Source organism: Colletotrichum lupini, chromosome 7, assembly GCF_023278565.1.
Source record: "Colletotrichum lupini chromosome 7, complete sequence".
NCBI lineage: Eukaryota > Fungi > Ascomycota > Sordariomycetes > Glomerellales > Glomerellaceae > Colletotrichum > Colletotrichum lupini.
The window spans coordinates 4,425,679-4,449,963 of NC_064680.1; the positions used below are offsets into that span (position 1 = coordinate 4,425,679).

A 24,285-nucleotide genomic window follows, 5' to 3' on the forward strand; every position below is an offset into this window, starting at 1 on the left:
AAGATGGTTCTACCAGCATTGAACATTTACTGGACAGGCTTGACAACCATAAGATCGATCAATGAATAAGCAATCTCGGCCGCGGCGAGAACAGTGGTTTCCCCGTTATTATCGTACGCGGGCGCGACCTCAACTACGTCAGCACCCACAATGGAGAGTCCCTCGAGGCCATCGAGTATGGTTAGAAGCTCCCTCGTAGACCAGCCACCAGGCTCGGCAGTGCCAGTTGCTATGAAAGTCAGCTCCCTTCCTGCAGCCTTTCTAAACTACTCACCAGGCGCAAAAGCCGGATCAAGCACGTCAATATCAACGCTGATGTATACTCGAGAGTCGCCGACTCGCTCCTTAAGCTTCGAGATGACTCCTTTGGCTCCAAGCTTATCCAAGTCGCGTGCGGTGACAATCTCGAAACCACATCGGACGTCATTGCGCAGGTCACCCTTTCTTCGGATCAACGGGGCTCTGATACCCGCGTGGATCGAGGTATTCAAGATCAGATTCTGGGCCATTTAGCTTCTCGTGAGGGGGATACCGACGGGCTTGGCCAGACATACTTCTTCGTGGGCAATATGAAGGAATGTTCCATGGTTGAGGCCTCTATTATCGGTCAAAATGTGCCAGTGAGCGTGAGCGTATTGTTGTCTTCACTTACGCGTAGTCGGAGATTCCACCACCTGAAGCGCGAAAAGGCGATCCGTATTAACTTGGGGAGCATCGGCAATCTTTAGTGGATGACTTACCCAAGACCAATGGATCCCAAGTGTCTTTCTGGATGATAAGCTAGGTACGAAGATCTCCTGACGGAAAGTACTGACCGATGTGACTGTCAAAGTGAATGACTGAAACGGGACCCCATCTCTGGTAGGTCGACCGCAAAGCAGACAGGGTCGTCGTGTGGTCTCCTCCAAGCGTGAGTATTCTAGGCGTGGTTGATACCGACGAGTTCGCTGCTGGTCTCCCAGAAATGACCTTTCGCTCCTTCATCAGCTCATGGTCCAAGAGATGGCCCAGCAGAACATCACTCAACGGTGTGGGCTTTGTCTAAAAGCTTAAGAGAAGCCGTGTTGTCCAGCCAAGTCAGGCGGGCATCGCCGCAGTCTACAATTGTCGCCCAGTCTTGCAGAGGGTTTCTTCCTGGTGGACATTTCTCGTCAGATGAAGACATCTATCAATACGAGGCCCATGCAGAAGAGTTACCCGTGTACACGCTCCATTCTCCCGGCGACTGTCTTTGACTGCCGCTTCGAATGGCAGGTGGACCAAAGCGAGCTCCCGGCCGGCCAGTGGTAGTCTACTCTGGAGGTCAAATGATGGCTCTACAAAGTATATAGAAGCGAGCTGTAGTTACCGTGTCGTGTGACGCACCAAAGACCGCAATGTCATACTTATGACCCTCCGCATTTTCGTCAGAGAAGCAATCTACGAAGGGCAAGTTGGCAAAAGTTCTCAGCCCGGCAAACGATGTAGCGCCATAGATATTCAGATCATCGTCATTCTCTGCGCTTAATGGCACTTGATGACCATGAGATAACTGGATGTTGTCAAATGCTTGGTGGGGGACTTTCCAAGTAGCCCCGCCATGGACATGGAGGAACAGGAGGGAAATAGGAAAAAACGATGAAGTATACATCGTTGTCATGAAAATACAATCGCTTTATTGGCTTTGCAATTGACGAGACGGCAGCATGAAAGAATTATTTCATGTTTCCTCAGAGGAACAAGGAAAGTGTTTTCGTGCCTCTCTTCAAAAGGCAGGTCGACGTCATAGTCTTATTGGCCTCGTTCCCCTGTGCCTTATCGCGACCCCTCACTGAAGCTCCCTCAACATCAGCCACATGTTCGTGTAAGTGGAGGTGTGGCTTGAACACTGAGAACCATCCTTCCCTTTATGAAGTCGAATTTGAAGGGAAGGCACGACACCGGTGATAAACTGGAATGCTCCTTCTCAGAAACATCACGCCGCTCAGGTACCTCGTCTTGCGCAGAGGCCATGGACGGGAGCCTGAGGTGCCCGGCGCAACTGCAAGCTGCTGCAACTCGAACCTCCCTCTAACATCATCCATCTTTATTGCCGTGCCCTCAATCATCAACATTGGCATCGGGCATCAGTCACTCTCGTCGCATCCTATCCTTCTTCTGTTGCCAGGCCATAATCAATCCAGACCCTCTTCATAAGCCTGCCATTGAGTATCTTTAGCATCGAAACACATTTCTATCCCTCATGTCGAACGGCATACCCTCATCTCGATCCTCGGCCACGAGCTCACGCTCATGTAAGGCCCTCAGAAAGCGAGTCAAATGTCAGCAGATTGAACACGACGGCGCGGTTGACGATGACGATAACACGGAAGAAGGACCCCCGCGGCCCCTCCCCAAGAGTGACTACAAGTCCATGTACAAATGGTGGAATGACGAATACCGCCTGGCTGCGGTCTGCGCCGTCGGGGCCATCGTCCTCGGCATCATCTTCAAGCACTACGACCGGCAGCCAATCCCCCAACTGATGAATGGCGACCTCGACTTCGATGTCATCATTGTAGCCATGTTCACTTGCGTCCGCGTAGCCATGAGCGGAATTGTCGAGACCTCCATTAGCCAATCTGCCTGGATCTGGGTATCTGAGGCCCGGCAACGTCGCACCAATAACAGTCGAGCCAGGTTGGAAGACTTCAAGATATACGACGAGGCTTCGCGCGGGCTTTGGGGCAGCTTGTATCTCTTGTGGCGACTGAGAGGAAGGTAGCGCCGTGAAGCCCCTGTTCTCTTTTGCCCGGGATATTGTGCTAACTGATGGCGTGCCAGACATCTTGCTTGTATTGGCGCCTTGATTGTCATTCTTGTCCACGGACTCGAGGCATCCTCCCAGCAGCTCTACCGGTACGAGGGCCAGCCACGACAAAGCCTTGATAAACCCGAAGTCGCAGCGCCAGAGAGAAGCGATTTATAGGACTACACTGTCTCTCGGGGCCTTGACCCGCGTGAGTGATGATGCGTCACCTGTCATATGTATCACTTACTAACACGTAGCAGTACCGGCTCTCAATGTGTCCACCAAAGCAGCCGTATACAGCGGTATCCTATCCGTGGATGTCAAGAACCTGGATCTCGAATGCTCCGGTGTCAACTGCACGTGGCCCATCGTGCCAACGCTGGCAGTTTGCGGCGAGTGCAACCCCCTAGACATAAGGACTATATGTATCGACAAATCGCAAACGTGCCGGTACAGCTTGCCCAGAGGCACATCAGTGGAAATCAGCCGAAATGCACCGACCACGGAGCGATTCAAGACATCAGCCTCGGAGGGCATCATGCACCGAATGAACTCGACGACGCAAACATATATATCCGTCTTCGACGTCCTGTGGGTCAGGAAAAGCAAGCGAGAGACGAAAAGTATTGCTCAGGAATGCGCCTTGTGGTTCTGCATGAAGAGCTTTAACTTTACGATCACCGAAAGCCAGCTTAAGCAAAAGCTTACCATGAGCTGGAACACAACGCGGTTTGAATTGGGCAACAGCGCGCACGGCGACGAGTACGTCTTCGTCGATATCCCAGCAAAAGACATGAACGTTGCGCCAGAGTCCAGGTACAGTATTTCCAAAAAAGCGCTGGCTGCATTGCGGAGGTTCGTCGACCCGCTTGTCGAAACCACGTACGAGAAACAATACACGATCATCAACTTTTCGTCAGATTGGGCCGAAGGGATCTACAACGCGAGAGAAAAACTACCGGAATGGATTGGCCGATTTAGCATCAGTCTGACGAATGAGGTGCGGCTCCACGGCGAGATTCGGGACAAGGACCGACATCGATATACCGGACGAGCGTATGAGATGGTGCAGGTCATTATGGTAGACTGGCTGTGGATGCTGTTCCCAACAGGCCTAATCATTATCAGCATCTACTACCTCTTGCATACTATCATCAGAGGCGCTCGCGACGGCATATCGGTGTGGAAAAGCGACTCGTTGCCGATGCTCTTCTGTCGGATTGATGCCTCGATTCTCGCAAAGGTCGGCGATGGTATGGATGTGCCCAACGGACTGGATGTAGCTGTCGGTAATGTCAATGTTTGCTTACTTAGGGAAGATGATGGCGACTGGGTGTTCAAGCCAATCGAGAGCGAGGAGTCGTCTTCTTCGTCGTCGTCGTCCGAATTTGATTCTGACTGAGAGGCATCGTGGCGGTTCTAGTCAGAAGTCAGAATCAGTGGTGGTACGCATTGATACGATACATCATCTCATCCTACAAGCTCCGTCAATGAACAAGGGCAATTGACGTAAAAGGGTGTCAGTCTGCGAGGTGTGTCCTCTCTTTAATTCCGCGTTCAGTGGTCCCTGACATGGCTGGGCGGAAGACCTCCGAAAGCTCGGGGTCTCGCTGTTCATGATGACGCTAATGACTCGACCCCAGCCGTCAGTCGGGGAATAGGTTCGTCATGTTTGATTGGTCTGCATCGCCGAGCTCTTGTGGAGTTCTGTGTGAAGTCGCCGCGGCGACTCGGCAGAGGTGTTCGGCAAAGGAGTTCCTTGAAATTGACTGACTCTCATTTGCTATGTCAAATTCAACCCTCCACTTTGCAGTTTCGCAGTCCTCGGCCCCAAGTTCTAGCCCCATGTCCAAGGTAAAGCACTACCTGTTCGGCATGCACTTCGCTAGGAGGGTGAGCGGATTACAGATCATTAGTGTTTGTGCCAAGTCGGCGGAAGAGACGAGTCAGAGTACGAGAATGAGAGAGGGAGGGAGCGAGAGAAAGGACCAATTCCGATCATTCCGATACAAACCCGGCTCCAGGCTTGGACGATAGCTTCCCCTGGTCACAGCTTCGGCCCTGTAGGATGCCAACTCAGGCTCGACCTCCGTGTCTTCGTGTCCACCACCATGCCGTCCCCAGACATCTAGCGTCAAAGGATCGTCGACGGCTCCAGACCCCAGAATTTCGACTCCAGAGTTGCCATGCAAGCCTTTCCCCTCTTCCCCACACCCCGCAAAGTGTTCCCGTCTTCCGTCTTCGGTCAAGTCGCTGAGTCCAGGTCTGGGAATCTCAACATTTTCAACTCTTTTTTCGCGTCATCTGGTCCCGTACTCAGTCTTCGTAGACGAGCTTCTCCTCGCTCCAATCCCTTATCTTGCGGATCCCAGCGAAGAACCCTTCTTGCGCGATCCAAAGTCTAGATAATGGCATCTGAGACCACACCTCCCGAAGTCTCCAAGCCCAAGTCGCAAACCAAAGTCCGCAAGCGCGCACCAAAAGCCTGTCTATCATGTCGCGCACGCAAAGTGAGATGCGACGTGTCTCAACGAGGTCGCCCATGCATGAACTGCTATCTCGACAGTGAGAACTGTGTAGTTACTGGGCGCGCGTCACGTTTGTAAGTAGCTGTGTTCTTGTTCCTCACTGTTGGTAATACTAACCCAGCGAACAGTCGAAGAGCGCAACAAAGAGATGGCGTCGACAATGCGGAAGGCGCATATCCGCAGTACGACGCAGAGGCCGGCGAGCAACTTCTTGTCGTAGATCCCATCACAGCAACGAGTGACGACTCTCGGCCGGTTCCCTCAAACGAATCAGACGCCCAGCCCCAAACCTGCAACCATTCACACGGCGACGACATGACAATACCAACAGTCACCGAAAGACCAAAGAGCCCGGTGGTTAATGATAGCCATGCCCAGAATGAGCAACCAAAGCCAAGCCGTCACCACGCCAGGCCTTCAGTAGCATCAACGAGCACGTACGAAGCTTATCCTTCCAATTCTCTGCCCTTGAACAATCAGCCATTTACGACGCCATATACCGCTGGCCAACAGAACACAATGGGGATAGACGTAACATACTCCTTTTACCCATTCTTGACATTGGGCAATCTTCACGGAATACCACCACAGGATGTGAACTATTTGGAGCTCCAGGGATGTCTTAGGGTGCCAACACGCGCCATACTCGACGAGTTTGTTCAGCAATACTTCCTGCATGTTCACCCATTGCTGCCAATGATCCATGAGGGCGACTTTTGGGATCTCTACTGCGTGAATCCTACCAGTTACGTACCTGGCGAAAAGCTCTCACTGCTTGTCTTCCAGGCAATGCTGTTCGCTTGTTGCAACGTACGTTATCCCCATCCAATCTCACGGCTTTTCAGGGCGCAATTCTAACATCAACTAGTTCGTCTCCCGCCAGACCATTAAGACCCTTGGCTTTCCGACCGTTCGAGCCTGTCGCGCCGCTTTTTATAGACGTGCCAAGCTTCTTTACGACCTCGAATCCGAATCGTCACCCCTCGCAATTTCACAGGCTTCCCTCCTCCTCTCCTTCTGGTCTTCGCCTACCTCCCCGGCATTCCGCAAATCAAATACAGCCTGGCTCTCCATCGCGATTCAAAATGCGAAAATGGTCGAAGCCCATCACTACGCCACGCGCACGGCATCTCCCAAGAAGCGCAACCTCCTCAAGCGTCTCTGGTGGTGCTGTATCATTCGCGATCGAATTGTCGGCCTAGGTCTCCGCCGCAGTCTGCAGATCACGCGGAGTCATTTCACTTTTGATGCGAATGAAAGTCTTGGGTATTCAGACTTGGCTGATGAGATTGAGAGGAGCAGGGTGTATAACCCAGGCACAAAACGGTGCTTGGCTGAGATCTTGGAGCAACTGGTGGAGCTGTGCGTTGTGCTGACCGATATCCTGATCCTGGTTTTCCCGCTAGACGACAGGCCGGGTTGGGGCAGAGAGATGCGAGCCGAAGAACAGGACAAGGTGCGAGTATGTAAAGTTGCGCTACAGAGATGGTATAAGGGTGTGACGATGCGGTTTCCCGTGTTTGGTGGCGGTTCCGTCGCGAGGATGAAGGCACCAGGGAACGAGTTCCAACACGACTCAGTGATATTGTACACCAATTTGATGTACATGTACTATCAGTAAGTTCTTATGTGGATTCAACCTACTGACAATTACTAACATGCGCTCAGTTCCTCTCGAGTGGTTCTCAGTCACCACGAAGTCCTGCACCTCGCCATCACCGCCGCAGCGCCATCTTTCAACGCAATCCCGACATCCGATCTCATCATCATCGGAGAGAACCGACACGAGCTTCAGGATGCCGCTTCCGGGGTAACAGAGTGTCTCAAGGAACTCATCCACCTTCGACTCGCACGCTGGCTGCCCATCAGTGCCGTAGCCTGTACCGCTTTGCCGCTGGTCCTGCACATCCTTGACGTGAAGCTATCGGCATCCTCACGATCCTTCGACCCCAACACACAATCGGCGCTTAAGCAACATCGCCTCAACATTCTCATAGAAGCTATGAAAACCTACCAACCACAATACGACGGCGTCGACTGGGTCAGCGAGACGATTCGACACATTGTTAATCTAGCGCAAATTGAATCGCCAGCACCAGGGGATTCCGCAAACGCAACCCCCGGCGGCGCAGTCATCGCAGACTGGACCGACATCCTCGCCTCCCAGCCAAGCTCCTATCTCCGCCTAGCCCTGACGATGGACCTCTCCCTCAGCAAAGGACGGCTGCCCGAAGACGGAGACTTCCCAGTTAGCCTCCGAGGTCTCTTCACGGGCGGCTTCAATCCGCTCAAGGCGCTCCTCGAACGCAAGAGGAACGAAAGTAGGGACGCCAGCAGGGATACGAGCGGAGGGTCCTCCGAGCCTGCAGAGCACGCCACGGATCGCATGACGGACTTTGACGCCGCAGCAATGCGAGTAAACCTGTTCCGAATGCAGCCGCCGGGCACCGTGACAGCCATCCCGTCAGACGAGGACTCCACCTCGCCGACATCAGCGGGCAGCCACAGCCAGGACAGCGTCACGGACGACACATCACCGCGCACCGGGGCGGAATACCAAAGCAGCTGCGACGTCAACATGGCAGATCGCCCGCCGTCGGAGGGCATCGACGGTCTGGCTGCCGAGGTTCTTGCCGCGTTTCCGCTAGATGATCAGTCTGCGAACGTAGCTGCGGGCGACTTTGATGGCATGTACTTTGACGGGATGCCGGGGCATGACGGGCCCGGCGGGTGGATCGAGACGGCGTGGAATGAGCTTACGCAGCATTCCGCTGCACCTGGGTCTGGCGAGGATCGCGGGGACAGGGATACGGCAAGAGTGCTGCTTGATGCGTTGAGGGAAGGGGAGCTGGCGGAGTGTGCCGCTTGACATATGTATGAATGTAAGGGTAAAATGATGACTTGACGACTTTATGTACACAGGGAGGGGTATACTCACTCTCGGCCTCCTGCGTAGATAGTCAGTGGGCTATCGGTATAATACTTGAGATTTGTTTTCTGGTAACTCGGCTCTCTTGACGGTTCAGATTCAATAATGGCTTCAGCTTCTGTGACCCCCGTTCCTGCGATATAGTTTCCAGCTGTTTGAGACGACCGCTCCCCGTCGTCGTCGTCTATCTAGCCTGACACCATGATCATTCTTCCAACGCTCGGGATTGTCCAGGGGCCAAAATCGGAAGTCGAAGTCCGAGAACGCAACGTGGATTGCTCTCCCCCGCACGATGCATCTTTTTACACTTGGGGTACATGAACCCCTAGATTCTCCAAGTCCGCTGCATTCACCCTGGCGTGCCCTCTGCCCCCCCCCCCCCCCCCGGCCAAGGATTTCGTTTAAGGTTGAGCGGGGGTGGTACTGTCGATCTTCGGTCGTCGGCAGAGAACCACGGCGAAGTGGATGTGCCGGGAACATGAGGCTCCGTGTCTCGGTATGCCGGTGTTGACCGTCACTACCGTGTGAATTCAAATGATGAAGCCGGTGTTCAATCTCGCATGGACTTATTGACTTCTACTGCGGTCAAGAACAAATCTGTTTGACCCAAAAGGGCTTGGGGGTTGGGGGGTTTGTGTTGTGGCTATATGAAGAGCGCTGGAGGTGTATCGCGTGTATCGTCAACAACCCGAACATTCAGGCTCCGGCTGGATTTCATAGAATGGGATTAAATGATATACCTTGATCAGATGCTAAAGCACTCTGGAATGGAAGGTGCTGATTGCTACACCATGTCCTGCTCATGCAGTGACGACCCAGCACCTGTCTCAACATTTGGCAGGTATCATGTATCATCCGCTGCCAACGACCCGTCTCCTCCACACTTGAGAAACAACCGACTCTTCACATAACATCCTACAAATCCTACACCATCAAACCATCCGTCAGCCATGTCCTCCATAGGGACCCCATCCCAAGCAAGCACCAATAGCAAATCAACCAGCCCCCGTACCCTCTGGTCCGGCACCCAATCCACCCTCAAACGCATCTTGTCTTCCCACCTCAGCCTCGGCCTCAGCAACCGCACACCTCCCTCGCTTCTCTCGAGAACAGCCTCTCGATCCGAGCGCGGCAGCGTCGTCCGCTACCTCATCACTTTACCCCCCAAGCCCTCGCGCCCGACGAGTAAGACCGCAGGATGTCTCTCCCTGCGCTTGTGCCTGCGATGCCGGTGTTGCTGCTTGAACGGGGAGAGCATTCTCGCGATTGCGTGTCCGCCTGTGGCTGTGTACCGCGGGGCGGCGGGACGGAAGGTCGAGAAGAGGGTTGCGGTTGCGGTTGTGTTGACTATTGTCGGATGGGTTCCTGGAGTGATATGTGAGGAGAATACGAATGGACGCAGGAGGCCCGAGTAGGGAGGCTAGATTTTGCTGACCAAGTGGGTGTAGATGCCCTTTTGAGCGCTCCTGAGAAGCCAACGTCGCCATATTACTGGCATACGAGCGAGAGGTCCAGCTCGGCTGTGGTGAAGCGTCCGAGGAGACGAAAATCGACGATGCCGTCCGAAAAGCAAGTCAAACGGGTCGTCTGAGATGCGAAATAGGATTGTCAATACAGGAGGGCCAGATTTTAGCACCATCCTTATTCCTCCAAATCACACGCGCAAGCAGGGGACTATTCAGAAGCAAAGGAACAGCATATGGGAGAGAAGACGAGGCTTGTATTGTTTCAAAGTCTAGTTCTATCATAAATCGCGTTACTCCTATACACCCTGTCTTCATCTCTTACAAGGTCCTACAGAAGGGCTGGATTTTTTCCTTTCACGTCCAGGCTTTTCTACAAGAAGATTCCTGACGTGACATTAGATATACATTTTTACATACGCCCGCCCAAATAGGCGACGTACGAGCCCCCCATCCGTCCCGGTTTGTGCGATTTCGCTCAAGGATTCGCGGACGGCGAGAAGGGGGGCTTCGATATTGATACACGGGTGGCACTTGTGTGCCATGGTTTTGTCACCATGTTTCCGGATGCAAATATTCTCTCCCAAAAAGAAAGTGGGGGAAAGTTCTTGATCAGTGGCTTATTTGGTGCGCTTGGCCTCCAACTCCTTCTGGTAGTTGGCGCAGAGCTCCTTTCTGTAGAGGTTGTTAGTAATCATTAACCGGAGTAATGTCAAGAGGGGTCAACGTACTGAAGGTGAGGAGGTGCCGCGGCGTAGTGGCTAAACTCCATACCGAACTCGCCCTTGCCCTGGGTGGCAGCGCGGAGCTGAGAACTGAAGCCGAACATGGCGTTGAGACTGCAGTCGGCGATGAGGGTAAAATCCTCGGTGCCGACCTCAGTGTCGTGGATGGTAGCATTGCGCTTGTTCATGAGCATGATGATGTTACCCTGGAACTCGTTGGGCGCGGTGATGGTGGTCTTCATGAGGGGCTCGAGGACCTGGCCGCCGGCGTCGTCAAAGGCCTTGCGGAAGGCCATTTGCGTGGCGAGGTTGAAGGCGAAATCGGACGAATCCGTGACGTGGGTGGAGCCGTCGTTGACAATCATCTTTGTGCCGATAACCTTGTGGCCGAGGAGAGGACCCTTGAGGGCGGCCTCTTCGAAGCCCTTGGAGCAGGCGGTGAGGTACTTGTCCGGGATGGTGCCGCCGACGACCTGGGTCTCGAAGAAGTTGGCCTCCGGGTCGTCGTGGGGCTCGATCCAGCCGGCGACGCGGGCGTAGTCTCCGGGACCGCCGGATTGTCTGCGGAGGAGGAAGTCGTACTCTGTCTTGCGGGAGACGGTCTCGCGGTAGGCGACGCGGGGCTTTCCGGTTTCGCAGTCGACCTTGTACTCGCGGCGGAGGCGCTCGACGTAGATTTCGAGGTGGAGCTCGCCCATGCCGGAGATGATGGTCTCCTCGGACTCCTCGTCGACGTGCAGACGGAAGGTAGGGTCCTCACGCTGGAAGCGGTTCATGGCCTTGGAGAAGTTGTCGGCGTCGCTAGTGCGCTTGGGCTTGATGGAGAGGGACATGACGGCGTCGGGGACGAACATGGAGGACATGGTGTAGGGGAGGCCACCGTCGGTGAAGGTGTCGCCCGAGGCGCAGTCGACGCCGAAGACGGCGCAGATCTCGCCGGCGCCGACCTCGTTGACGTCCTCCATCTCGTTGGAGTGCATGCGGACGATGCGGGGGATGCGGACCTTCTTGTCGGTGCGGGAGTTGAAGAGGTAGGTGCCCTTGCGGAGCTTGCCCTGGTAGACGCGGATGTAGGTGAGCTGGCCGTAGTTGTTCTCCTCGAGCTTGAAGGCGAGGCCGACAAAGGGGAGCGAGTTGTAGGGGACGAGCTTGACGGTGGCCTCGTCGCGCTTCTTGTCGAGGGCCTTGTTCTCGACCTCGGACGGGTTGGGCAGGTAGTCGCAGACGGCGTCCAGGACGGTCTGGATGCCCTTGTCGGCGAGAGCGGAACCCATCATGACGGGGGAGAACTTGAGGGCGATGGTGGAGCGGCGAATGGCGGCCTTGATCTGGGCGTTGGTGGGCGTTTGTTCCTCGAGGTAGAGCTCCGTCATTTCGTCGTCGACGTCGGCCAGCTTCTCAATGAGCTCCTGGCGCTTCTCCTCGACGAGGTCCTTGTAGCCTCCGGGGAGGACGTCAGTGGTGCGGACGACGGTGCCACGGGGGCCCTCAAAGTAGTGTGCCTTGCGCTCAATCAGGTCGATAACGCCCTCGAACTCGTTCTCGGCGCCAATGGGGATCTGGATGGCGGCTGCGGGAATCTTGAGCTTGGTGTTGATCTGCTCGACGGCCTTCCAGGGGTTGGCACCCATGCGGTCCATCTTGTTCACGAAACTGATGCGGGGGACGTTGTAGCGCTTCATCTGACGGTCGACGGTGATGGTCTGGGACTGGACGCCGCTGACGGCGCAGAGAATCATGACGGCACCGTCGAGGACGCGGAGCGCGCGCTCGACTTCGATGGTGAAGTCAATATGGCCGGGTGTATCGATGATGTTGATGTGGTAGGTTTCCTCTTTTCCTTCTTCCGTCTTCTTCCAGTCGGCGAAGGTAGCAGCCGACTGGATGGTGATGCCCTTTTCTCTCTCGAGATCCATAGAGTCCATCTTGGCGCCTACAGAGTCCTTGCCGCGGACCTCGTGGATGGCCTTGATGCGGCCCGAGTAGAAGAGCACGCGCTCGGTGACGGTCGTCTTTCCGCTGTCAATGTGGGCGGCGATACCAATGTTGCGCACGCGCGACAGGCGCTTGGCCTCCTCGGGGCTCATCTTGGCGGCGACCAGCTCGGGGGTGAGGGTGGAGGCGTTGTCCTGGGCCATCTTGAGGGCCTCGGCGGCGGCGTCCCTGACCATCGGGGTCGTCGAGAAGGCGCGTACGGAGTTCTTCTTCCATGCCGTCGTCGTTGTTGTCGAGGACTGCTTCTTTACGCAGGCGGCGAAGCTGCTAAAGTGTCGTGCATCAGCTTGAGGCTTCACGCCTGCAAGCAGACCGCCATTCGGCACTCTGACGGCTCGTGGAGCCCTCATCGTGACCAATGTGTGTGCGGACGAAGAGAAGGGGAAGGGGAGGATGGGAATATGCAATGGGGAAAGATATTACAGGAAAAGGGAGCCGGGATCCATTCGGGACAAATGGTCTGATACGGGGCTCATCTTTTTTTTTCTTTTTTTTTTTTGGCCTTGCTGTCTTCCAATTGCCCAGGCGAAGCTTTTTCTTCTTGGGGACGGGAGTGACAGGGATTCCGATTTCGCGCCGTCGCGGAGGCACGTGTTTTCGTGGAGGAGTGGGTCCTCTGCCCGGCAGTGGACGAATCGCGGCATCGGGATTACTTACGCCGGCCGGTTCAACGGGTAATCGCCGGAAGTGGAGGCCGGAGCATGTCCGTGTGCTTTACCTAATACTTGTATCTTTATACTAAATCACCATATAGGTAAGTATGTGTGTATTGGCATAATTGTGATGCTCTAGAGTGAGTTGTGGTGCTGACATGGCTCCTGGAAAGTACACATCATCATATGATGCAGACCTGGCCGTCAGAGCTTCGAGCATAGGCAAACCTGCGGCACAGCATTTGGGTTCAACTGGAAGCATCAGACGAGATAGACTCATGAGCGTATTCCGCTCAAAGAGGAGCTTGAAGCTTCATTTTTGTTGACATTCCTCCAAATTAATAAACGCCATCTTGCGCCCTTGAATGAGATACCCATCTTTTGCAAAAACGCCAATACCTTTCCCAAATTGCCCATCCCTCTATCCAACCAAACGCCCTTGAGTTACACACAAGCCTCAAATCCAGTGGTCATCCAAAGCTCGGTTCTTGTCGAGGTAGTCGTACACCTGCTTGTAGTCCTTACAGACGTGCTTCGCATCCCATCCATCGCTGCCGGTGAACCCAGGCGGGAACGTCGTCTGCGTGCCCTCCAGCGCGACGTCGCCAGCGCACATGATGGCCTATTTCAAGCAAGATTAGTTCCCCATCTACCAGACACATCTCCAGAGAGAAACACAAAACAACAGAACATGACTACTCACCTGCCGCAGATACTCAAAGCAATGCTGCAAATGCCACGGCCCCTCCGCGCCCTCGGTGCCCTCGGGGATATGCGAGTGCATATCGACGTTGGCGCTACCGTTGACGGCCATGCCCGCGTAGCTCTCGAGAATGGCGTACAGGCAGTGGAGCTGGTGCGTCATTGAGGTCGTGAAGACGGTGCGCGGAGCGAACTCGGGTAACGGGACGGGGAGGTTGTCGTGGGCCTTCGGGTCCTTGACTTCGAGGTAGCCCAGGCCCTTGGGCACGATGGAGAGCCACTGCTCCTGGAGAGTTGCGTTTGTGAAGAGGGCTTTTGGGTCGTCGGGGACGAAATCTGTTGTTGGGTGGAAGGTTGTTATTTGCTGGGAGACTGTTGCACATTGTTAGTTTTGGTCTATTTTGTGGGTAGCATTGAGTAAGTAATGGAAGATGTATTGGCGTACATTTAGGTGCGAATCCTGTGAGGTCGCCGACTGGCTCGAGACGCTTGTTTGTTGTGCTGATTGTTGAAGTGCCCCTTCTCTCAAGGAGCAGGCCGACGATGACGACCAGAAGAAAGGTATCGAGCAGCCAGCGCCATCGTCGGAAGAGGTTCCGGGTCTTCGCGCATCGACTCGCTCGTGATGATGGTGAGCATCTGCCGTCTTCAATGTCTGCCCGCTTCCATGGCTTGCCCTCGTCGCTGAGGAGCGACACGCTGACGTCGGTCATGGCATCGTCGGTGATGTCTGCCTCTCGACGGGCGTCGGAGTAGGGTGTATTGCTGGGTTTCATAGCGCCAGCTCTGGTTCTCGGGGGATTGGTGACAAGAAAGGGGATTATACGATATTCAAACGAGTAGATGGCAGGTAAATATGATCTTCCCGATGACTCGGGGTTTGCAATGTCAAGGACTATGTACAGCATCTGACCAGCAGAATGTCACGTCTCCGAGTGCCTCAGCCTACGTTGCTAACTATGGGAAGGGGGCGACTGTGCGACCTCACCCGCCGCCCTTGCATTCTGTGTTTTGAAACACCACACACATCTGGGAGCCCTGGGTTGGTGTCGAGGAGGGCGCCGGCGCATGCCTCATTGAGTGGTTGCGCGGCGCGTTGGATGATTTGAAAGGAGCTCCGACACTTTGTGTATGAAGTGAGCGGAGCGCGGGAGGATGTTTGGGACCGTGCAGGGCTGCAGGCTGCGTCTTTCATCAGTCGGGGTGGTCAGGTTCGGGGTCGGGGGGTTTCCCAAGGGACGGGGGATCGTTTATGGGTGGTTGTTTGTATGGCGCATTCGTCATCTTCGATTGTTTTGTCACTTCGAAACCTTGAAGCCGTATTGAAAGCGAGGTTTCGGTGTGCAAGTGGGATGTCGTCAAGGTTTTGACGAATTGACCACTCTTGACCCCTTTCGGTGAGAGTTTCTGTCAACACCAGCAAACATTTCAATCAGCCAAAGTCAGGCTTACATCGCACGACTAATTATTTCCACCATTCCTGGGCGCAGATATCTAGAGTATCGGTTGCCGAAAGAACACGCACAGCAGAATTTGAAGGGACCTTGAAGTTTTGGTGGCTAAATCTCACTTGCAATGTACTTTGAGAATGCATTCAGAGACCCATCCATGGCGGCAATTGGCAAAGCTCATCTACACCATTCAAAAAAGGGGGAGCGCAAGGTAACAAAACGAAAGACGGGCAAAAGATGCATTATTATATCGAGTAAAAACGGCAAAATGATAACTGTGAGATTCGAACTCACGCCTCTTGCGAGACCAGAATGCTCATCCGTTGGACGGATGAAGCTTTTGAAGCTTGAGTCTGGCGCCTTAGACCGCTCGGCCAAGTTACCTGTTGATGATTCAGCCGAATACAATGCTGAATAAGTAGCTAGCGGTGTAACTGCGGCTACCCGTGCTTTCCGTGTGTGGCGCAAAACCTAAGCCGCTCGCAGAAATAAGCTCTTGTTTGACTTTCGGGATCGACAAACTCTCGTCCCATCAATACTATTCCCGACGTTATTCACATCATCATCCCATCACAAGAAGCGACCTTCATTGAGTATCTGAATATGTAAACCTTTCCTCACCAATCCCAACATCTGATGCTGAACGCCCTTATCTCGGATATAAATTCGATCCTGGATTGAAGATATCGGAGTGGATCACCGGCCTCGGCGATCGCGCAAGCGCCGAGATGGATCAAGGGAAAGAAAAAAAGTCTGAACCCTGACTCTCGAATCTGACAGGAATCGGGCCGCTATCGGGGTCGACCAAAATCATTCCACTTTCCTCTTGGTATCGACGTATCGTGGACTCGTGGAGCACAGAGCCCCCCGGTGGGATTCAGAACAGCGGAGACGGCTCCAGAGCGGGAGTTGATGTCGGCAATCTCAGTCTTTCTGTGTTGTTGTGATTTGCATCTGTTGATGCTTTTCTTCTCTTTCCAATAGTCTATCTGAGTTCATATTCAGCAGGTCTGGACGAACATGTTGCTTCTCATATCGGTGACAACAGCATCATTCACCAAATACAACCGTCCAGCGACGAGTCTATACCATCTCAGAACATCAGCACCATGCACAACTACCGCATCCTTGGACTCCAATGACCTTACCGGCGTCAACATGAACAGCAAAGCAACGCTTGATGAGCTGTCCCGTCACAAGCGCCCTGTCGCCAACTAGCAGTCTAGTGTTGGCCGGGCTCATCCGTTCGGCACCACGCGCCGATTCCACCTACCACCACTTCCCGCCTGCCTGCCGCCCTATCGGGACCCCAGTGGCGGCGGAGCCCTTTGATAATCCTTTTTTCTCTGCATGGAAGTCTTCTCCTTTTTTCCTGTCGGCACCCTTCCACTCTGGACCCAACACCAAGGATGGTGTACGAAAGAGTGGACCTCGGTGGTGCAATGAGCGGTCTCCATTTTCAGCCTCTTTCGAGCCAAGTTTATATCCGGTCAAGGGGTCTTGTCTGGTCTGACTATGGTCTAGTTCCGCTTGTGACTGTCCGCCACGCAGCTCTCTCGCATTCACTCTTTTACTCCTTTTTGCCGTCACTGCTACCCGATGGGATTCTTAATCCATACCGCATGGTTTCTTCCTTCTTCTTGGTACTGCTTATTCTATATTTGAGTTTCTCGGCTTGGAACGACCATAAGGCCATCTTCGGCGATTTCCCACCATCCATGATCGCTTGATGCAAGGGCTTACACTCATACTTAATGTCTAATCTATCCTGAAAGACGCTCTCCTTCACACTCGTGTCGTAATAGTGCGCCGCAAATTGTAGACCAAAGATCGCCACCCAACGTTGCAACAACAAGTCGGCCCGCCAAGAAGTACTTGAGCAACCTCTCTCATCAAACCAAGGATATCAAGCAAGACACACCTACTCGTCTGAACAGCAACAAACAAAACAGACACAATACAGATCACACCCACAATGACCGTCCGAGACACAGACACCACAACCGAAAAGTCCGACTCCGGCCCGGACCTTCGCTCAACAACCCCCTCCGAAACAACCCTCACACCCGCAGCCCCCGCCGACCCGGAACCCCAAGCAACCCTCGCAGCGGGCGCCGAACCCCTGACAACATCCACCCCGGGCCCCGTCCCAGACGGCGGCCTCGAAGCCTGGATCCAAGTCCTCGGCTCCTGGGTCATCCTCGCCGACACCTGGGGCCTCGTCAACACGTTCGGCGTCTACCAGACCTACTACGAACGCACCCTCCCCGGCGTCACCCCCTCCGCCATCTCCTGGATCGGGTCCCTCCAGGGCGCCTTGCTGATGATGGTCGGCCCCATCTCGGGTCCCTTGTACGACGCAGGCTACTTCCGCGAGCTCCTCTGGGCGGGCATCACCCTCATCATCCTCGGCATGTTCATGACCTCCCTCTGCACAACCTACTGGCAGGTCCTCCTCGCGCAGGGCGTCTGCGTAGGTCTAGGCTGCGGACTCGTCTTCCTCCCCTCCACCGCGATCCTGAGTCAGTACTTCCACCGCCGCCGCGCCCTCGTCATCGGCCTCGCGGCGACGGGCTCCCCGATCGCGGGAATGTGCTTCCCCATCCTCTTCGGCCACCTCGAGCCCCGCATCGGCTTCGGCTGGGCCACGCGCATCATGGCCTTTATCCTCCTGGGATTGTCCGTCATCCCCGCCGTGAGCATGCACACCCGCCTCCCGCCATCGGGCCACAAGCGCTCCCTCGTCGACCGCACCGCGCTCCGTGACCCGGCCTTCATGCTCGTCATGGCGGGTTCGTTCGTCGGGTTCCTGGCCATGTACGTGCCGTACTTCTACATCCAGCTCTTCGCCGTCAGCCACGATATTGGTCCCGCAAACTTTTCGTCATACTTTGTCACGCTGCTGAGCGCGGGGAGCATCCCGGGCCGCGTGATCCCGAATTACCTCGCGGACAAGGTCGGCGCGTTGTACATGCAGATCTCCGTCGCCGCGGGCTCAGCCGTGCTCATGTTTGCGTGGCTCGGCATCCGCAACATGGCGGGTCTCGCCGTGTTTGCGATCCTGTATGGGTTGTTCTCCGGAGGCATGGTGAGCATTTCGCCGACGGTGATTGTGAGCTTGTCGCCTGACCTCGGGCGCGTCGGCACGCGCATGGGCATGATTAACTTTGTGGCGGGTATCGCCATCTTGATCGGTACACCGATTGCCGGTGCCATCTTGGGTGACTACAGCGGTGTTGCGTGGCAGTCCATGATCGGGTATGGGGCGGCGGCGTTGACGGTTGGGTCGATGGTGCTTACCGCGGCAAAGATCTTTCAGTTGAAGGGGGAGAGGAGGGATCTGAAGGCTTGAGAGTCGTTGATGATGGTTGATGAGGTACAGATGGATAGATTTCTTGTAGTTGGACTATATACCCCTTTGCGAATAGATGAGATTTGTTGAATTCTGGTCGTTAACTTCTTCTCAATACTCACCTTGTGCACCACCACCCACAACCTACAGCCGCAACGCTCCCGAACACCACAACCCATCTCACCAACCCTTTGATAATCTGCTCCTTCGCAAACTTATCAATCGCATCTCCATCGTTCACCCTAGGAAACGGCACACCAGGCACCGGCCTCCCCAAAGCCTCACACAACGGCCCCCACCCGTCCTTAACATCATAAAACACCAACCTCTCCTCGTCCACAACCCTCCTGACCCAAGCCTGATGCAAATCCCACACCCGTCGCGTAGGCAGCACCCCATCCCCTTCTTGTTCCGGGGGAAATAACTCCCCCCACCGACCGTTGGGAATAGCATCAATATACTGCGGAAACCACCTCATCGTAGGCAGCCAAAACAGCGCAAACGACAGAAAAGCCTGCAGGCTCCGCTCTCCCGTCTGTCGAATACTCCGCACCCACGCCTCCGGATCGCGAACGGTGCAGATGACCAGGGCGTCGGGGTGCAGCGCGGCGAGTTCCTCGGTGAAGAGCATTCCGGGGACGTCGACGACTGCCGCGTAGCCGTCGCGGAAGTGTGTGGTCAGGGTGTCGAGGACGACCTTCTCGTCGGCGGCGGTACGGATGGGCGTGTGGGATAGGCAGGTTATCCAGGAGCGGATCTCGGATTCCGGGCCGTGGGTGAGTTGGGTGCCGCCGTGGTGGACGGGGCCACCGGCCCCGTCGTCTTCGGAGAGGAGGATTTCGAGGGCTTTGGCAAGGGAGGCGGTTCCGGTGCGGGGAAGGCCCGCGCCGATGACTTGGAGGCGGGTGCCGGGTTTTGGTTTGGAGGCTTCCTGGCCCATGGTTGGGGGTCTGGTGATTCACCTGATGTTTCTGGAGATGTGGTGTTGGTGTAATCTCCTGGTAGTAGGCTACTCACTTCGTGATCAAAAAGTGAAAAGGAGAAACAAGAGAAAGAAAGTCATCGGATTCCCTTCAACGCATTATGTGAGGGGGGATAATCAGCTGGACTGACTACATGCAGATTTCTGTGTTGATGTCAGACCTGTCGTTGACAAGCTGGTTGCCTAAAGAGGCAATATCAAGTATCGACCTAGTCGTCAGCTCCGTTGGCAGCCCATCGCCAAACACTAGTTTGGTGTAGGGGCATTTGATGGCGTTTCTTGGTAGGCGACTTGGCGCGAGCCAAAGAGCTGCCGGCAGGCTGTTGAGGATTGAAGAGGCCTGCAAGTCTGCTGGTTGCTTCATCACATCATGTTGGCCATTGCTGTTCATGCTTAGGACGCCTGAGGAATCTGCAATTGTCAGAAGATAATGTTGACTTTCTTTGTGGGTGTCAAGGGAACAAAGATTAGAGAGACATTAAGACGTGGTACTGTATCGGGAGAAAAGGCTGGTCGATGTCTCTCCTTCAATTAACCTCCGTCTTCAACGAATGTATCGTATCGCTCCAATGGCTGCTTCACTGATAACCAGTTTTACGATGAGACAAATCATTTTGAACGCCGCTGTTCTTCAGAAGGGTCCTTCTCAGCCGAGGATGAGGCATGGAAATGTAAGGTAGAGTGAACCCTTGTTGCGAGATAAACAAGTAAAGATGGAGAGTAGAGAAGTCCAGCAACAATGGAAGATATCTTATCCCCCGTAACGTCATGAATCAACCTCGTTCTCGCACCGCTGGGGCTGATGCTCCAACCTCAAGTCATGTTCCGAGAACGAGAACGACAAGCAGATCCCGATTGCCTGGTATTATCACCAAGATACGCGGATGACAAACTGCTCAACGCCAAGTCCAAACCTCCCATCGATATTCAAACGGTGTCACCTTGCTCTCTGAAGAAAATGATTCATGATAGAGCTCCAGCGTCGGAAGTTCGTCCTGCAAGAGGATGGAGCCCCTTTGCCAGCGGGGACGAAGAACCGCGGTAGGGCGTTGGGAAGATGCAGCTGCCAGCGAGTTGTATGCAATCAGGGGAGAGCTCCGCCCTATCAATTCAGCGGAGACGGTCCTGTTGCCCCGTATATTGATGTGTGGTGCTGATTCAGCCTTGGATGATGGCTTGGGCGGCAGCTTAGCAACGCTTACTTTGGCGTTGTGTGGCTTCTTATTCCCGCGCGCCAAAAGATTCGCAGTGTGAATAGTGACAGCTGCCAGCTGTTGGCCGTGACTAAAGTTGGAATGTACAGGTATTGTTGTACTTTTGGCCCGTGCTTTCTGCAGCTCCGATCATCGATCCTCAATCTGTCGGCTCCGTCACCCGTTGCCGTAGCCGTGGCCGTACCTGTCAGCTTCGTGGGGGGACGGCGGTGGCTCATTTGTCAGGTACTACTAATCTCATCCAGTGAGGTATCCGTACCTTGGCTAGACCAGTACGTACATCTCTGCACTATGCATCGGCTGATGAGGTTGAGATGAGCCTAGTCTCCCTTCACCGTCTCTCTATCTACTGGGTCAGGACATGTACATTGCACCGTGTTGTCGCCCGTGTTGCTTGATAGAGCAATTCAACGAGATTACAAACTTGGCGAGCCGCTCGAGTGATTTCCACTTGATCTAGGGATTCAGCGCGCGCGAGTTGGTCATCACCAAAGCCTTACGGGGTATCCGTACACCATTTCTGATGGCCGCAGGCCTTGGATCCGAGGCTCCTCCGCTCTTAATCCGTGATCCGAAAACCTCTAATTCCATCTGTACTCTACCTTACCAAGCTTACCTTGCAGCTAGGTTGCTCTCCCCGAAGACCAGGATCTAGCAGCTCACTCCGTAGGCTAGCAAACAAGTGCCGTTCTGTCATGGCGTAACGACTTTTGGTATCCATAGCTTATCGATGGGCATGGAAGGGATTGCCCGTGTATTTGGTAAGGCTTATGATAGCTTGAGCTGGGGTTGTTAAGCACTTATTCAGCACCCACACACCAACACTTTTTGTCACTTTCTCTCTCCGGCCCGCCCTGACCGTTTGCGAACTGCTGGCCGTGGTCTCCCCGGCTGTCACCACCTTACGTAGGTAGTATTGGATGCTGTGCAGATGAAGCAAGGTATGGTGGTAAGGTAGCTTGACAGGGCTCGGATGGGGTAACGTACGTACCTAGGTTACCTTACTACAGTCTACGGATGGTCGTTTGGGTCTTCTTCGGGACATCACACCCCAACGCCAAAACAAACCATGATCTTGAAGAGCCCGTCGCATTCCATCTCACCCGCACCCGTTTGATGCTTAATCGGTTCTTCCGTCCGTTGACCGAACCTACGATGCCGTCGTCAAACTCGCGAACTGAACTCATCTCAAGGTACCTACTAGCAAGCAGCTTGGAAGATGAATGAAGCAAGGTACTTGTCAAAATGATACCTACGGCAACGGAAAGGACATGAACCCCTCCCCTGCCCCTCAGTGGAGCACAGACCCGCAGAGAGGGGCAGACACCAGCGGTACGTACAACTCTACCTTAGCTCCCCACCTCCTGCAAAAGCTCCAGGTACCTGACCACCACATCTCCTCCACCACTTCCAACTGCGTCCGTCGTCTCGCTGACTTCACCTTACATGAGCAGCCATGGCAGCATATCTCTCGTGTAAGGATAGTCTCAATGGCTCTACTGTAGCTAATTCCCACTAGGCCGATGAGCCTGATGAAACCGCATCCCAAGGGTACCCGACTGGCCCAGCCCAGCCCCATTCTGCATTCTCCTCTCTCTCTTCCCTCGTCCGACTCCCATCAAGTCTTTCCAGTGGCTTTGCCCAGCCTAGCGTGCCATTGATGATGCAAGACGCCCGTATCATTCCCCTCTCTTTCCCATCTTTGCTTGTCACCTTGTCTCTGTCTCGTATGCTCGGCGGGGGTTGCGCGCGCCTGTTCATGTTGATATAAGACCACGACATCCCCCTCTTGTTGTCTCGATATCTACACCCAGCATCTCTTTATCGAGCACCAATTCACTCTTCCTTTCCCTTATCTCCATACAAGACATCAATCCGTCACAATGGCTCCCAAGATTGCCATCGTCTACGTAAGTCCACTATTTACTACAACCTAACACTTCTTTCCTAATCGGGTAATTTCTTGTCACTTCCCCCCTTCCCCACATCACCTTACTTCACCTCACTCTCCCACCACACACACCACAGTCTCAACCATTGAGTGCTCCAATGCCTCTGAAAATCTGCCATCACCATCTCAGAGACGCAATGAAATGAACACACACACACACACACACACACATTCCCATTCCATTCGGTTGCGCGGCTTCCTCTGCCGACGCCGTTAATGACACCATGATACGGCCTGTTCGCCCGCACGAGAGCGCCCCGAACCCCACCTTACACACCTCACACCCATCGCGTCCCTATCCCAAACTCCCGAAGAATAGTCCCCCTTGACATTATGGCCGTCCTGCTAACACCACGATCTTCCAGTACTCCATGTACGGCCACATCCGCCAATTGGCCGAGGCCGAGAAGAAGGGCATCGAGAAGGCCGGCGGCACCGCCGACCTCTTCCAGTACGTCTCTCCCCCCCCCCCCCCCCCCCCCCCCCCCCCCCCCCCCCCCCCCCCCCCACCCCCCCCCCCCCCCCGGCGCCGCGAGGAAGAGGGGGCGGCAGCGGGCGGGCGCCCCCCCCCCCCCCCCCCCCCCCCCCCCCCCCCCCCCCCCCCCCCCCCCCATACCTCACCCTCACGACACACCTTGCCCGTACACACATCGACACCAGCATGCCATGACTAACACACAACAGAGTCGCAGAGACCCTCCCCGAAGAGGTCCTCACCAAAATGGGCGCCCCCCCAAAAGCAACAGACGTCCCCGTCCTAGACGACCCCGCCACCCTCGAATCCTACGACGCCTTCCTCCTCGGCATCCCAACCCGCTACGGCAACTTCCCCGCCCAGTGGAAGGCCTTCTGGGACAAGTCCGGAAAGCAGTGGTCCACGGGAGGCTACTGGGGCAAGCTCGCCGGCCTCTTCATCTCCACCGCCTCCCTCGGCGGAGGTCAGGAGTCCACCGCCATCGCCGCCATGTCGACGTTCGCCCACCACGGCATCATCTACGTTCCGTTCGGGTACGCCAAGGCCTTCCCGCTCATGGCGGACTTGTCCGAGGTCCACGGTGGTGGCCCCTGGGGCGCGGGTACTTTCGCGGGCGCTGATGGATCGCGCCAGCCTTCGGCGAAGGAGCTGGAGATTGCTACGATCCAGGGCGAGGCATTTTACCAAACTGTCGCCAAGCACGTCGGTTGACTGCATGGCAGCGAGAGCGGTGGCGCTACCGCCGTTGCGAATGGGGTGAACGGATCCGAGAAGCCGGCGGCGGCGAAGGCGGACCCCGCGGCTCCGGCAGCAAAGGAGCCGGCCCCGGCGACGGAGACCCGAAAGGCCCCTCAGGAGTTGGACGACAAGGATGTCAAGGCCGGACCGTGCGGTCTGCCCAGCAAATGTGTCGTGCAATAAAAGGACGGGGTTGTTTTTGCCATTATGCCGTGGGAAATTTACAAAAGAAAAAAAGATAATAATAATACCTCACTTACTATTGATATATTTCAAAGTTATTCTATGGAGTGACATGACTGCCTCGCTAAGCCCTAGTGAACACATCTTGACCAACCCTTAGTATGTATGCGACGG

At 54.9% G+C, this 24,285-nt stretch overlaps 11 protein-coding genes and 1 non-coding gene across 12 annotated transcripts; 7 read left to right on the forward strand and 5 right to left on the reverse strand.

The window, feature by feature from the left end:
- Positions 1 to 26: 26 nt before the first annotated feature.
- CLUP02_14345 (proclavaminate amidinohydrolase) lies at positions 27 to 1,630 on the reverse strand (the record flags this gene model as incomplete). Its single annotated transcript, XM_049293274.1, has 9 exons — positions 27 to 229; positions 275 to 500; positions 555 to 597; positions 653 to 674; positions 741 to 764; positions 816 to 1,041; positions 1,103 to 1,134; positions 1,198 to 1,291; positions 1,349 to 1,630. The coding sequence occupies 9 exons, from the start codon at positions 1,628 to 1,630 to the stop codon at positions 27 to 29; spliced, it is 1,152 nt and encodes a 383-aa protein (XP_049150420.1).
- A 71-nt stretch (positions 1,631 to 1,701) lies between these two features.
- On the forward strand, positions 1,702 to 2,175 carry CLUP02_14346 (uncharacterized protein; the record flags this gene model as incomplete). The annotated part of the gene is made up of 2 exons (XM_049293275.1): positions 1,702 to 1,853; positions 1,950 to 2,175. The coding sequence occupies 2 exons, from the start codon at positions 1,702 to 1,704 to the stop codon at positions 2,173 to 2,175; spliced, it is 378 nt and encodes a 125-aa protein (XP_049150421.1).
- Positions 2,176 to 2,221: 46 nt separating this feature from the next.
- On the forward strand, positions 2,222 to 4,172 carry CLUP02_14347 (uncharacterized protein; the record flags this gene model as incomplete). The annotated part of the gene is made up of 4 exons (XM_049293276.1): positions 2,222 to 2,739; positions 2,803 to 2,917; positions 2,948 to 2,978; positions 3,031 to 4,172. The coding sequence occupies 4 exons, from the start codon at positions 2,222 to 2,224 to the stop codon at positions 4,170 to 4,172; spliced, it is 1,806 nt and encodes a 601-aa protein (XP_049150422.1).
- A 1,144-nt stretch (positions 4,173 to 5,316) lies between these two features.
- CLUP02_14348 (fungal specific transcription factor domain-containing protein) lies at positions 5,317 to 8,167 on the forward strand (the record flags this gene model as incomplete). Its single annotated transcript, XM_049293277.1, has 4 exons — positions 5,317 to 5,372; positions 5,427 to 6,108; positions 6,167 to 6,915; positions 6,967 to 8,167. 4 exons carry the CDS (start codon positions 5,317 to 5,319, stop codon positions 8,165 to 8,167), a joined length of 2,688 nt encoding a protein of 895 aa, XP_049150423.1.
- Positions 8,168 to 9,177: 1,010 nt separating this feature from the next.
- CLUP02_14349 (uncharacterized protein) lies at positions 9,178 to 9,642 on the forward strand (the record flags this gene model as incomplete). Its single annotated transcript, XM_049293278.1, has 1 exon — positions 9,178 to 9,642. The coding sequence occupies one exon, from the start codon at positions 9,178 to 9,180 to the stop codon at positions 9,640 to 9,642; it is 465 nt and encodes a 154-aa protein (XP_049150424.1).
- Positions 9,643 to 10,310: 668 nt separating this feature from the next.
- CLUP02_14350 (elongation factor G) lies at positions 10,311 to 12,760 on the reverse strand (the record flags this gene model as incomplete). The annotated part of the gene is made up of 2 exons (XM_049293279.1): positions 10,311 to 10,365; positions 10,422 to 12,760. 2 exons carry the CDS (start codon positions 12,758 to 12,760, stop codon positions 10,311 to 10,313), a joined length of 2,394 nt encoding a protein of 797 aa, XP_049150425.1.
- Positions 12,761 to 13,520: 760 nt separating this feature from the next.
- CLUP02_14351 (uncharacterized protein) lies at positions 13,521 to 14,541 on the reverse strand (the record flags this gene model as incomplete). Its single annotated transcript, XM_049293280.1, has 3 exons — positions 13,521 to 13,685; positions 13,767 to 14,137; positions 14,211 to 14,541. The coding sequence occupies 3 exons, from the start codon at positions 14,539 to 14,541 to the stop codon at positions 13,521 to 13,523; spliced, it is 867 nt and encodes a 288-aa protein (XP_049150426.1).
- Positions 14,542 to 15,485: 944 nt separating this feature from the next.
- Positions 15,486 to 15,600, reverse strand: CLUP02_tRNA259. The gene has a single exon. It is a non-coding gene; the product is annotated as a tRNA-Leu (tRNA).
- Positions 15,601 to 17,191: 1,591 nt separating this feature from the next.
- Positions 17,192 to 18,568, forward strand: CLUP02_14352 (major facilitator superfamily transporter; the record flags this gene model as incomplete). The annotated part of the gene is made up of 1 exon (XM_049293281.1): positions 17,192 to 18,568. The coding sequence occupies one exon, from the start codon at positions 17,192 to 17,194 to the stop codon at positions 18,566 to 18,568; it is 1,377 nt and encodes a 458-aa protein (XP_049150427.1).
- Positions 18,569 to 18,686: 118 nt separating this feature from the next.
- On the reverse strand, positions 18,687 to 19,508 carry CLUP02_14353 (uncharacterized protein; the record flags this gene model as incomplete). The annotated part of the gene is made up of 1 exon (XM_049293282.1): positions 18,687 to 19,508. One exon carries the CDS (start codon positions 19,506 to 19,508, stop codon positions 18,687 to 18,689), a length of 822 nt encoding a protein of 273 aa, XP_049150428.1.
- Positions 19,509 to 22,035: 2,527 nt separating this feature from the next.
- On the forward strand, positions 22,036 to 22,535 carry CLUP02_14354 (uncharacterized protein; the record flags this gene model as incomplete). The annotated part of the gene is made up of 2 exons (XM_049293283.1): positions 22,036 to 22,239; positions 22,284 to 22,535. 2 exons carry the CDS (start codon positions 22,036 to 22,038, stop codon positions 22,533 to 22,535), a joined length of 456 nt encoding a protein of 151 aa, XP_049150429.1.
- Positions 22,536 to 22,647: 112 nt separating this feature from the next.
- On the forward strand, positions 22,648 to 24,111 carry CLUP02_14355 (minor allergen Alt a 7; the record flags this gene model as incomplete). The annotated part of the gene is made up of 4 exons (XM_049293284.1): positions 22,648 to 22,674; positions 23,081 to 23,166; positions 23,400 to 23,892; positions 23,917 to 24,111. The coding sequence occupies 4 exons, from the start codon at positions 22,648 to 22,650 to the stop codon at positions 24,109 to 24,111; spliced, it is 801 nt and encodes a 266-aa protein (XP_049150430.1).
- Between the last annotated feature and the right edge of the window lie 174 nt (positions 24,112 to 24,285).